The sequence below is a fragment of the Filicampus tigris genome, chromosome 14, assembly GCF_054856515.1.
Source record: "Filicampus tigris isolate MCC_2025a chromosome 14, RoL_Ftig_1.0, whole genome shotgun sequence".
NCBI classification, from domain to species: domain Eukaryota; kingdom Metazoa; phylum Chordata; class Actinopteri; order Syngnathiformes; family Syngnathidae; genus Filicampus; species Filicampus tigris.
Window position 1 is genome coordinate 23,337,654 of NC_141230.1, and position 13,636 is coordinate 23,351,289.

General features: G+C 49.5%; 1 protein-coding gene across 12 annotated transcripts in view; it reads right to left on the bottom strand.

Moving 5' to 3' along the window:
* Positions 1 to 13,636, bottom strand: part of LOC147136909 (uncharacterized) — a 37,713-nt gene that overhangs the window by 22,095 nt on the left and 1,982 nt on the right. For 4 of the 12 annotated variants that reach the window (XR_015089730.1, XM_086052606.1, XM_086052607.1 and 1 more), the window contains exons 3-5: positions 10,234 to 10,337; positions 6,650 to 6,824; positions 825 to 966 (exon numbers count right to left, since the gene is read on the bottom strand). Coding sequence is in view for 8 of the 12 variants with exons in the window: in XM_086052606.1 (XP_085908732.1) it covers positions 825 to 966; positions 6,650 to 6,824; positions 10,234 to 10,337 (421 nt within the window). In the remaining 4 variants the exon portion in view is untranslated. Of the gene's footprint in view, positions 1 to 173; positions 737 to 824; positions 967 to 6,649; positions 6,825 to 10,233; positions 10,338 to 13,636 lie in introns of those variants that run through there. The other 8 variants (XR_015089731.1, XR_015089732.1, XM_086052611.1 and 5 more) reach the window with 5 other exon arrangements.

Consider the following 13,636-nt stretch of genomic DNA (forward strand, 5'->3'; position numbering starts at 1 on the left):
CTCTTCGACAAAAGGACGAAGCCGGATGGATCCGACGGCTTTAGCGCCGCGAGTCCTTGCGAGGACGATAAACGTCAGCGGGAGGGATATTTACGGTGGCGTAACCATGCGCGCATCTGCTAATGACATCAGCCGCAGGACGGAGGCCCTTTTCCTTTTCGTTTGTGCCGTGCTGACCTGAAAGCCAGCTGCCCCCCTGCCTGCCGTGTCCATGAACCGCCGACGTACTCCACACTGACTCACGCAGCGACCCACGGAAAAGCGACGGTGGGCCGGCAAGGTCAAGTTGACACGCAAGCGCTTCAAGTTGCTCTTGGGTCTCGTTCTGCCGGACGGCGGCACTGGAAGCAAAGGCCGCGCGCGTCTTGCGAGTCCTCTAACGTCGTCCAACGCGCGCACTCCGGGCTATGTAGAGTTTGCAAATTGTCATTCAACTTTGGGAACGTTCTTACCTTTCACAGTGAGTTGGCTCGTTTTGATTCGGTTCCGCTTTTGGGGGAAAGGCTTCATTTTAGGTGACTTTTTATTAGCTTTAGCGTCTTCGAAATTGCAAAATACATCACGGTTAGTCGTGTGTCGTAAAAAGTCAAGGAAAATAAATATTGTTTCAAGAACAAGCATCTAGAAATCAACTCCAGCAACATAATCACCATCGGCTGACGTCTTGACTAAAGCTCGGATGGGCTCGCTTCTCGCCAACAAGTTGGCCAACTTGGCTTGATTCGTGGCTTGAATTCTTGTTGACAAGCATCAAACCCAGTTGGAGTGTGTCCTTTTGTTTTTTTTGTTTTTCCCCCCCATATAAAAATGATAGCACTCGTTACCTAGCGTGGCGTCTCGGGCTGACTTGAGTGACAAAAGCAGGAAAGCCAGAAGGAACGTGCAAGCTCGTCATGGTCATCCGCTGCTGCTTTTGTCGCGCGCAGTCAAAGGGCCGCAAGTTCCACCCTGCAGCTAACGGCCGGGCTGGAACACCAAAAGAAATACGTTTGAAATCAACCCCACTCGCGCGCACACACACTAGGCCTGTGCAATTAATCGAAGTCCAATTGCAATAAGAATGCCTTTATTGATCCCACAGTGGGGAAATTTTCAATTACGATTATTACACTCCACGATTGTGGCATAATCGTAAAAAACAAATATATTCAGCAAACTGTGTTTGTTTACACAAGGAAATCATACTTGAAATGATACATTTGCACCTTTTTTTTTAGTTTGTAACTCATTTTATGAATTTGGTTTGGTCCAAAAGGAACGTACTTACATTTATTTGTCTTTATATTTTCCAAATATAGCTATTTTAAACATAAATATATCTATTCTTATATTGTTGAAATATTTTCTGTTTGTTTTGTACCCAAAAAATAAATGATCGTTTGAATAATCGTGATTTCAATTATTACCAAAATAATCGGAGTTCATCTTTTTTCATCATCGAGCAGCCCTAACGCGCGCACACACGCAAACGTGCAAACCACACAATCATACACGCCGGCACTCACACTTTAACACACAGACACCCTCATGCACACGCACGTGAACGCACACGTGCGCACACATTGACAGTGAATGGCAAAGCCTCTTTTCCACAGTGACCAGGTCACATCATTCCACCCTGGTCACAGACAAATGTGCAAATCAATTTTACACTCAAGCATTCATGTCATGTGTGTGTGTGCGTGCGTGCGTGCGCATGCCCTCATAAACCATTTCAGCACAGCTGTGTTCTGCCACTCTATCTGTCCCGGGATAAGCCTTCTCAAATCTCCCTCCGACCATCATGCGGCCTCCGGCATGGACGCCTCGCAAATGTGTGTGTGCGCGCACGCTCGCGTGTGATGTAGCCGCGCCTAATGCAATCATCTAATCTAATCCACGCATCGGGTTTAGCGCAGGAGGTAACCGGGCACCACTCAAAGCCGGCGAGACCACCTGAAGATGTTTGGAGACCCACGACAAAAAAAAAAAATAAAAAATAAAGGACAAAAAGGTGAGGAGGCGCCAAAGGTCGACCGCTAACTTCATTTGAAATCATTTGATTACGCGCACGGCCGAGTTTCAGGCCGGGGGACCGGCAAGGGTGCGCAAAAGAAGGCCGGAAAACAAAAACAAGTCAGCAGGCTAAAGTTCAAAATGGAAAAGTCACTCACAACAAACAGATGAAAACAACGTCAACAGAAAACAGACACAGAGAGTCAAGACGACACTCAAAAAGACACAACGGACGAAAGCGGCAGGCAGGCGAGTTCATTTGCATACTGAATGTTTTTCACTCCCAAATGGTGAAAAATCCACTTCATCAATCAAATGCACTTTATGTTGATGACATGGGCTTATGTCAGTCAAAGGTTTGGGAGTGTCGCGCACACGCCGCTGTGTCGACGCAGCGCAGCGACACATGCAAAGCTTCACCTTTTTGGTTGAAAGGAACTTCCGTTAACTTGCGTCCAGGATGGCGTGCCGAGCGCCGGCCAACGGCAGCGCAGGGGAGAGCAGGCAGTTTGGATTTTCAAATTGACAAACCGGGACGAAGGCTGCTTGCAATCTCGTTGTCCGCAAGGCTCACGAGAAAATCAATTTTGGATTCTGCTGACTGTTGACGAATTGGCTGCAGTGCAAACGTCAACGTGTGAGCTCAAAGTCGCATTTTCATGCGACACTTGTTGTGCTGCTGCGCTAATAGCGAGCTCGGCACATCCCGGGAGAGGCTTGGGGGGGGGGCAATAAAAAATGAGGGGTGGGATTTAAATCTGCGTTTTGGGGGGGGGGTTGAGGTTTTGGGGCCTTAGCACCTGTCGCCTTCAGCCTGGCAGTAATGAATGCGATTGATGAGCCAAGAAGCGGGGCGAGCCCGGACCCCGGGATCTCCGGCGCAAAGCCAGGGGATCGGCAGACACCTGTCAATCAGGCCGGGGGGGCGCAAAACGGGGAGGGGGGCGCGCTCCGCACTTGGCTACCGACGTCGCAGCTGCAAGACGGCTAAGCTCCGAGCCCGAGCCGTCTTGTGACATTCTCACGGAAACCAGATCGGACCGTGTGACGCGAGCACCGACTCGGACGTGCGTCTTCTGAGCACAGGACGGACATTTTGCGTTTTGCTAGGGCAAAGTTGAGCCTTTCTCCTTATTTGGAACTTGTTCAAAACTCAGCCCCCAAAGCCAGTCGGACGCACGAAACTTCGCGCGAGGTCTTTGTCACGAGTCGAGCCACAAAAGATGTTCTTCTCAAAAATGTATTCTGCAAAAGACACACAGTCTGCCATTTTGGGTTGCTGTAGCCATTTGAAGGTACATTTTTTTTTGGGGGGGGGGGGGGGGGAATTCAACCCCTGATGCCAGTTTCACTTGGAAACTTGGTAAGCATATCTCTCATGAGTAGACCCACCCAAAAAGTCTCAAGGGGTCAGTTGCGGCCGAAAAGAGACAGAAAGTCAGCCATTTTGGTTTCAAGCCGCCATTGTGGGGGCCTTTTCAAGTGTGGTCAAAGTGCAACTTTGGCCCAGTTGACAGATGGCGCAGTTGGCCCACATGCCGAGGGTTGCCCATCCCCGTTTTAGAGGGTGAGAAGAACAACACCCTTCAGCACCTGCACTCAAATGCACGTCGGGTTTTATGTTATGTTATGGTTTTAGGTTTTATGTGCGGCTTTGCTGGGCCCGCCGCAGGCTCAAGTGATTCAATTACGTCCAAAATGTCATCAATTATTACTTACTGTCACTCTTGGACAGTATTCGTTACGCAAAATTCTTACACCCTCTCGCAATTGTAAACTTGCTTCTGCAAAAGTATGACGACAAGACACAACAACAAATACGACTTTTTCATCTCAACTTGAGCTCTTTTTCCCACAAAAGGCATAAAAGAATATCAGCTACGGCGGTGCCTTGACTTCCAAATGGACTTTGTTTCGTGGCCAGGCTTGCTACTCAAAACATCTTTCGCCCTCGAAATGGATTTCAATGTGTTCAAACATTTGAACGCTGCCGCTATTTGTCAGGCCCTCAATAACCTGCAGCGTTGCGTGTTAGCACTCAAGCTAGCAGACTTGAAAGCAAAGTTAGGCGCTTGATGGAAATCCACAGCGTGCAATTGTCTTCTCTCATTTTACGTTGCCTTTGACAGGAAACTACAAGACGGACACGCACAGCAATGAGGGGAAAAAACAACGGCCACTTTGTTGACTGCACTCATAAAAGTGAGTTGGGTTGAATCGCGTTTTCTTATTTGGCCAACTTGTCGGTGAAGTTCCTCATCATTTGCTCCATTGCTCATTTCCGATTACCCTTGCCCTGATTGGCCTTTTCCGGGGCGTGACTTTCTTCAGGCTTGCGATTGGCTGAGCTGGCCTCAAAGTCAATTAGCGCCCCCCGTTGCGCTGGCATGCGCTCGGCTCCCGTTCCGTGTGGGGCGCCGCAATTAATAACCACATGTGGACCTGGAAGATGCCTTTTTTGGGGGGGCATTGTGTGATGGTCCATTTGCTTTGCGCGCATGTTACATAATATGCCACGGCACCACCAATACGTGTCGTCGGCTCTTGATTTGTGTCGATGAAATGCTGCTGCGTTTTGTTGCCAATTCGTGATTGCAATTAGCTGCCAGCCTAAACGCCATCGCTGACATTTGTCCGCCAATCAGTCGCTCGCCAATTGAAAAGGTTCTCCACTGCCCCCGGCTGCATTTGCAAGCCCGGCAAATTGGGACAAATTTAGAAGCAGGGGGGAAAAAAAATTATATTATATTATATTATATATATATATATATATATATATATTTTTTTTTGAAAACAACAAGTCATACTTGTGTCCTGCCAACAAATGAAAGCGACGGTTGGCCAAAAATACAGTGGCTGTCATTGTGGTGCGTGTGGGAGCACAGGTGTCTAATGGGGGGGTGGGATGACTTTCTGACAACGTGTACACGTCGACACCCAGGAGGTCTTGGCGTGGCTCTCTCAGGAAAGCGCCTTCGATTCACAGAAAAGACGGGACGTCCCGTGACCGTTTTCACTTCCGAGGATTTGGCGAGTAATCAAAATTTGCACCCCCCCCCCCCCCCCCATGCAGCAGCATCCTTCCAATCCCCTTTTAAAGCTTCCCCTCCACTCCCACCTCCGCCCGAGTGGTCAGCTGCAGCTGTCCCGTTTCCCTCTAATTTTTCTCTGTCAGATTTGCTCCTATAATTAGCAGAAAGGTCTCAGCGACTCTCGGCCTCAAGCCCCCCAACCACCCCCCCCGACCCCTCCGTAAATCCGCCCCGCCTCTCACATTCCAAGCAGGGCCACCACCTGCCGCCCCCCTTTTTCGCAAGACGGCCGGCAGTTTCGACGAAGCTCCAAAAGAAGAGCGAAGAGCGTCGTCGGTCCGCCAAGGTCGGCGCGGCGGAGACGCCGGGCGCCCGCCCACCTCGCCGGGTCTGAAAAGACCGCGGGCATAAATGACACCCCGGAGAGCTCATTGACTCGCCATCGCCTCCGTGTCGGCTGCCCGCCGCGCCACTAATCGTTTTCCCGACTCGTTGCGCCGCAACCCAACCAGTGGCAAAAAGTCACAGGCTGGCCACGCCACTTCAGTTCAATTCGCAGCAACAAAGCCAGCCCAAGATTTTGTTTAGAAATAAAGCTGTAACACTACAAGAATAACGTTTGATATATATTTCAATCATGTTTTCAAGATACAAATTTTGAACATTTCTAGATTAAAAGTTATACATTTATAAATGTGATTTCGACCCAACCCCCCAAAAAGTTCGATCTTTCTGCGGAAAAGTTGTTGTAATGATTGACAGACTGACAGTCTGGCCAATCAGGCGCGAGCGTTCAGCCGGCCAATGGCGGCACAGCTTTGAGCGCGGTCGAGAAAAGCGCTGCAAAGTTTGCAGCGCGCAGGCTGGGAGGTTTGCGCTCTTCAAGCCTTTTTAGCCAGCACCTACCACAAGGCCTCAACTGGAAACATTTTGGTTGTTTTGTCTGGTTGTTAGCTAGCCGTGTGACACAAAGTTGAGGTCGGCGCTCTCCAATAGTTCACAAAGAGAAAAAGTCTCATATAGTGGCGTGCCACAATTTGCGCCTCCGACAACAAAGAGCGCAAGCCGCAGCGAAAGTGAGCCTTTGGAAAAAAAAAGGAAACTAGACGGCGGCGCAGCAGCCGAATAAACACGTGCGGCCGGAGCGCCGCGTTTGCCCAAAGCCAAGCGCAACTATTTCCAACCAGGTGGGCGGGGCCACGCCCTAAGCCGGCGTGAAAAATGAAGACAAATGTCACGCGCCGCGTCCTCGCCGTCGGGCCTGGCTTGCTTTCCCGCCCTTTTCTTTTCTTTTCTTTTCCTCTCTCACGCTGGCTTCGGCGTGGCCCTCGTTTGGCCGTCACGGCGGATTTGTCGGCTTTAGCGCCTTTTGGAAAGCCGCCGCGCGCAGTTACACCTTCGTGCCAGCACATGTTGATTTGAGGGGGGGGATATTTAACGCACCGTGACGGAAATGTGCCACGCTACACCTTCTGTGTTCTCCAAAGTTGTTGTTTTTTTTAAACCATGGTTTTGTGCTTTAACGAGCCTGTGAGACGGCAATTAGGGGAAAGGCAAGGTCCTGGGTGGATATAGAAAAAAACGAATTCTGCATTTGAAGTGTAATCTAAAGGTGTACACACCCCTGTTCGAATGCCAGTGGTCTTTTTCTGCATGTTTGCCAACAGGTAGGCGTGGAAGGGGGTCTCGTCCAGCTGGTCCGCGCACTTCATCTTTGTAAACCACCGGAGCGATGGGACAGGTCGCGGTAGACGGCGCTGCTGTCGCATCGCTCTCCGTTCGAGAGCCACACAGCTTCTGCGGAGAAGATCAAGATGAGATGCGTCATCTAACGCTGACGTTTAACTAAAACAGCTAGCAAGATGAAAAAGGCTGCCATGAGTTAACACAGAACAGACTTATAAGGGGGTGTGCACACTTGTGCAAGCACATGTCCCACTCATTTCCTTCTGCTCAATTGAGATTCATTGGTTGTAGGCCACATGAATGGGCAAAGCTTTGAAATGATTTCTCTTGGTTCCATCGACACACAGGGGCACACGATGGAACGTGCACCTCATACTTCATTTTGCATTCTGAACACTGCATTTTAACTATGACGCGTGAAAAAAAGCCCACTTTCCACACAGAAACGCAAGCCGCCACAGAGCGGAAGAATGCTCGTAGACGAAGGTGTTCCGTTTGAAATGGGGGGGGGGGGTGTTTTGAAGGCCGAAAACGCCGCATGCCGTTGCAAAAAGAGGGCGTGCCGGGCGCTCAGTCAAGACGTTACACCCGCAAAACAATTTGCATCCCGTCGGCTTTAAGTGTCAAATTAGCAACATTGCTAACGAGGCGGGGGGAGGGCTGACACCGTGCCGGCCGGGGGCGGTGTGGGGACACGACGCAGCTGTCGCTTATATTGAGCTGTCCCTTCGTATACGCCGATGACAATCGAACGGGACGGCAGGGGAAAAAAATGCTTGTAAACTTCTGAATGTCGCCACTAAAAGCACGCAAATAGAAAAGCGCACCCCCCAAAAAAATCATGCAGCCGTCCGCCCACTTGCACTGCAACTCATTCTTTTCACCCACATCAGTGGGCAGAAGTTATCAGGTTGACTGCAAAATGAGTAAAGTATCCCTGCGACCGATGACAGGTGACTATTTAGTGCGGCAGGAGCACGCCGGTGCCTGCCTGCCTGCCTGCCACCGTTTTAAAAAGGCCCAAAAATCTTGACTCAGTTTGGCCAGGATCCCGTTTGGCTTTGTTTGGCTTTGTGTGGCTTTGTGGTTCCTATCCAGGCCAAGTCAGTCGCACTCCTCATCCTGGCCAGTAGGGGTGGGAATCTATGGGTACCTCCCCATTCGATGCGATTCTGAGGCTCACGATTTGATTCAATTCTGATTCAGAAGCTTATGATTCCATTTGATTCCCTACATTGGCTTACATTTCATAGTGTAAAACACTGGTACCTTTTTTAAAACAAAAAACTCAAGGAAGGGCAAGGATTTATACTTTACACTTTGGCTGCGCTCGTATGAGATTCTGCTCGTCGCGCCATCTTGTCACGTATTAGCTTAGCTTAGCACAGACGTCTGATGTACAAACCCACGTAATTGCTTGCGCGTGCTTTTTGTTTTTTTTATTTCAACTTTGAATATCAATTATTACCACCTATGAATGAGAATCTTTTGAATGAGCCAAAAGAATGCATGAAAAAACGATTATCATTCCCACCCCTACTGGCTGGCTTTCCTTTTCTTCCTTCATTTCTCTCTTTTTCTTCTTCTTCTTGTCTGGGTGAATTGGCAGACGACAGCTCTTTGGCGCATACCGCCACCTAGAGCAACAGGAGCGCAAAGTGTTCCCACATCCGCTCGACGCAGTCCACTCAAGCGAAGCCGCAAACAAGGACGCGAGACAGGCGGGCCATGGCGCGCGTTTCTGTCGGTCGCCGGCGAAACGGCCGCTCGTACGTGGCCGACTTCTATGTTTTGCTTTGAATGTTTTAAAGCACTTTGAGTTGCATTTTTATGTATGAAAAGTGCTATATAAATAAAATGTGATTGATTGATTGATGTGATTGACTGACCGGTCGCCGCATTCGAAAAAATAGTCTGTGGGGGGAGTTCAGTGTGGGATTTTTCTCAAGAACACATTCTAATGAGATTTGTATGTTAGATTTTGGGATACTTTTCCAGAAGTCAACTTTTTTGAATAGAAGATAGTCAATTGTTTTTGTGAAAAGAAAAAGAAAAAATGTTCCTATAAGATTGGATGTGCGTGCGTGCGTGCGTGCGTGCGTGCGTGCAATGTTAGCTGCACAGCTCAGCCCAGGCAGGCCAAGCCATTAAAGCAGATGTGAGCCAAGCGGCTGAAATGGAGTCTGGCGGAATGTTCCACTTGACTATCCAGAGCACACCAAGTCGGGACGAAGGCGGCGGCGGCGGCGCACGCGCATTATAGCGTTTCATTGGACCTTCTCATGTTGCCACAGTCGAGCAAACATTTGAGCTCGTAAAAAAGGAGATGTGCTGAGCGACGTTTGTCCGCTACGACGTGTTAAGTGTCGATGTAAGGAAAGCTCGCAGACATTGGGCTGTAAACACGCAACACCTTGACATGACTTGGCGCAACGCGCACATACGTCACGTCGTCTCGGATGCCCCTTTTGATTTGGCTTGGCCAAATACGGCCCCGAAGGTCATCGCGTGTGACCTCGGGCCACGTTGCCTTTTCTGCCTTTCAACCTCCACGTCACATTTGGGCGGGAAAGTCAGAGACGCAAACAAACAAACAAACCGGCCGACCCGTCAATTCCCCCAAATAAATGACAAGCCAAGCAACCGACGTAATCAAAGCAACAAAACAAAGCCTTTGTACTAATGACAATCAGTGTGCGCGCGCGTCTCCCCAAATGGTGAGCGTTCCAGACACCAAGCGTCTGCCACCGTTGGAAATATTTGCGTGTGCGTCTGTGCCTCCTTGCAAGGAAATCATCCGCGCGCCAAGCAAGGCGATGTTTCTGAAGCGGTGGCAACAAGTTTGCGACTTTTCAACAGGAAAAAATACATTGAAAAAAATGGTCGCAGCAGCAGGGTTCATGTTGCCGCCAGCTGACAAACATTCAGCACTCAAGCGCCCATCTGTCAGTGACCGGTCGGCAATCACGACTCCATAAATCAGACCCTCGGTTTTTTTGCTTTGCTTTTTAGCACTGAAACGCTTAGAAGTGGACAAAAATGATTTATAATTCATGAATAATTCATTAAATATTGGGACACGGGCACGGAGTAGGGGGAACTAAGTCGATAGATTTGAAAAAGCATCATCTCGCACCTGCTCACCGCTTCAAGGCAACTTTTGAGAGTTTTTGGTCGCAGCCGTATAGTCTCAAAGACTGCCAAATGATATACTATATATATATATATATATATATATATATCATAATTTTGTACGAATATTACATAAATATTGATCGGACTACAATCCACTGATCTGTTTAACGCTTGCTGTGTGGGGAGGGGAAAAATAGATCCAACTTTAATTTGGAGACTATTTCTTTCAGTGGTGTTAATCGTGTTGTTACTTGACTTGCTGGGTGGCTTGCTTTAGTTTGTTGGTTGGTTCCTTTGGTTTGTGTTTTCCTTTGCTTGGGTCGGTTGCTTGACGTGTTACGTGGAGCGGCCGGCTGCTTTCCCGTGTCGGCGGCTTCCGTCTTACTGTAGTTGTCTCCTTTTCATCGGCGGTCCGTTGCTCAGCACATCGTCCGTAGCGTGCGGCCGCGTTGGTGTGGCCCCGGCGACCTCCGCCAAGGAAGCCGCCAGCTGGTGAAAGTCCGCAAAGTAAACAAACAATCAATTTGTCCAAATGTCTTGGTTTCCCCCGCTGGGCGTTCGCCGCCGCGGGTCAAAGGGAAGAGGCGAGTGGAAACGTCATAAATCAGCCGGATTTTAGAATCCGATGACAAACCTAATTCCTGTCTGAAAACGGCCGAGGCCCCCCGAGAGCACCCCCGCCCCCGCCCCCGCCGAGCGGGACTGTCATCGAAGCCGCCCTATAAACATCACAGCTGTCAGCCAAGCTCGCCCGGACCGCCATCCGACCGCTCACATGCTCCTTCTGTGGGACAATTCTGGCCCGGCGAATTCCACTTTGCATTTTGTCACATCGGACTGCCGAGGTGCTGCAGGGGGGGCCGCGGGGGTCCCGCTGTGTCCAAACAGCAAAAAAACTGCCCGCTGTCCGCTCTGACCATCTGTTGAAGGGCGTTCGCCGGTCCGCGACGGCTTCATCCAAAAACAGGCTGCCAAGCTGGGAAATGGGCGGGGGAGGGGGGCTCATGTCTTGGCTGGTTGCCGGGAGGGTCATCACATCGTGCTAAATGTTGTCACGGCGAAAGGTGAGCCCAGGAGCTTTGGAGGCCATTTTCCACTCAACAAACGCTCACGCACGCACACTCGAGCGGTGACAAGATGGCACACGGTGTCTCGGCTTGGCAAATTACAACAAATAAACTTCGTAAAGACAACGTTCGAGTACTAATACTCAACGATCGCTTTGGCACTTTGGTTTGTTCCAGTAGTTGGTTAGTTGATGTATTTCTTGGCTTGGTGCGTTCATTCAAATGCTTGTGCAAACGAGCTAGCAGCTAGCACGCCGCCTCGGCAAATTACGCGACTGAAGCTGCCGAGGACCAAATTCGTACTGCTTTGCGCCTTAGTAAATTCAGCCATCTTTTCTCATTCAACTGTTTGTTACTTCGCTTGCTTGATAAAGCGATTTCGCCACGGTGGCGTGAACAAGTTGGAAGGCTACTAAAGTGTCACAGTGCGACTTAGCCGTCCTAAATTAAAACCTGTCCTTAGGCGCTAGTAAATTTAACTTGACATTCCGCCACGCAGCAGGTGGGAGGGATTAGCGTGGAGCGCTAGGAGGTGGGTGGGAGGAGGCTGACACGGAGGGGGGCCGGCGCTGGGTTCAAGGGTCGCTGTGAACGCCGTGTAGAAAAGGCCGCACGTATAAATACATAGGTTGTATAAATACATCCACGTGGTAGAGGCACATGAAAAGTCCTTTACCCACAAACGGACAACTGCCTGCTCTGGAGATGTCAATCAAGCAACACCTGCTCGCCGTAGCAACAGCAACACTCGCGTTGCATTGTGGGTAGCTTGCGCTTCACTTTCCTCGCTAGTCACCCAAAGTACGGCGCACGAGAGCGAGAACGCTCAAAATAGTCTCCTTTTACACTTGCCGCCATTTTACAGCTCGCTGCTCTGTGCCCTTTGGTTGGTCTTTTACAAAGTCGCTTCGCTTGTTTCTTTGCTCGGTTGGTTGGTGTGCTGCTTTCATGTTTTGGGGGCTTGCTTGCCTGGTTTGTTACTTGGTTGACGTTACTCTGACGGTTGGTTTTCTACTTCGGTAGGTTGTTTTTTTTTTTACTTTGTTCTGTGAGTTACTTTGGCTGGTCGGTCAATAATCAGAGAGCAGAGAATCCCATCTCTTCCAAATTTGATACGGCAACTAAGAATCCAAGCGTGAACGCGATGGCAGGCTTCGCATTTTGGCCGGGCAACATGCAATTGAACTAAGTGGCCTCCAAGGCAGCTCAGACTTTTACCTGCAAAACACTTCTGATCACAGGAAGTTTAAGCGCAGTGTAGCCAAATGCTAACGATGAGCTCTGCCCCCCAATGGCTAAATATTGTGTAATAATGAAGCAGCACACACATGCGTGGCATCAATCACTTTTATAACCCTTGTCACGTAAAATTGGACTGCAGAGTGTGTCGGCTACGTTTGAACTGGTGGCCTGTTTCCTGGTTCGACCCCCCCGCCCACCCCTTCAGTCTATCTATGGCGGTGGTGGTGGGGGGGGGGTCACACACACAAACATTCATACATGCGTGGTGGTGCGTGTCTGAATGTGATTTTAATGGGGCAGCTGAACTGGGAAACACAAATGTACAGACCTCAAGGCCAAACAATAATGAAGAAACTATGACCCCTACTTTCAAAGGCAGAATATTGCCGGGTCAACTTAAGTCACCCGTTACGTGTCTGTGTTGCTTACACAGAACAGCAACCTTGAAACGAGGCGAAACTGGTTCAGCTTCTGCGAGCTTAAAGGGTTACAGTTGTCGTTATGGCCCTCATACTAGCTTCAAATGCGGAATTCACCCGTTTGGACTTTGTTGATAAGCCGCACTATTCATGGACAAAAAGGATGACGCATCCATTGCCCGTCTAAAAGAAGCTAACCTTCCCTGACTGTTGGCGGTCAGCCGTGTCTTAGCATGAAAAGGCCGCCTTTCGCCCTGCCGCGAGAAGAGAAAAGCCATGTGATAATGTAAGCGGCCTGGCGTCCGGGCGGGGGGGGGGTGCAAAGCGTGTTGTTAACAAGGCAGCTAAAAGCCAGCGGCCGCATTAGCGTGCGTCGCCGCCACGTCTCTCAAGGTGTGAGCTTTACATGGGCGCTAGCTGGCTACCGTTCTTCGCACCCCACAAAGCTAACAGACACCAAGGCTAATTCCAGTGGGACGTTGATGCGCTTTATTAGCCAGGCACCAGTTTCACCAATCGACTTTAAATTGGGAGGACACGTCTATCATGACAGCCTCAAGGACCCATGCCAAAATGTGAACAGGAAATTGGGCTTTTGGTTGAAACTGACATTTGGGGGCACATTCCAAGGCTCCAACTTTTGGGGGGAAAAAAAAAAAAAAAAAAAAAAAAATCAGCCCCAGACACCAGTTTCGCCAATCAACTAGAAACTGGGTGGACATGTCTACGACCACAGGACACACGAAAAAAGTCGTCAAGGACCCATGCATTAAATTGTACAGGAAGTCAGCCATTTTGCTTTGAAAAAGAGAACATTTTGGGGTGGATTCCAGGCCTCTAAAGGAGCTTAAATTACTTAAATTTCATCATGTTTACGTTTCAACAGGAAGTCAACCATTTGAAGCAGCCATTGTAGGCAAGTTCCAGGGCTTGAATGTTGTAAAAACATTTGCAAAAAACCCCCAAAACAATCAGCACAAGACACCAGTTTCACCAAGCCACTCGAAATTTGGTGGATATGTTGACCGTAATGGGACCCACGAAAAAGTCTCAAGGACCC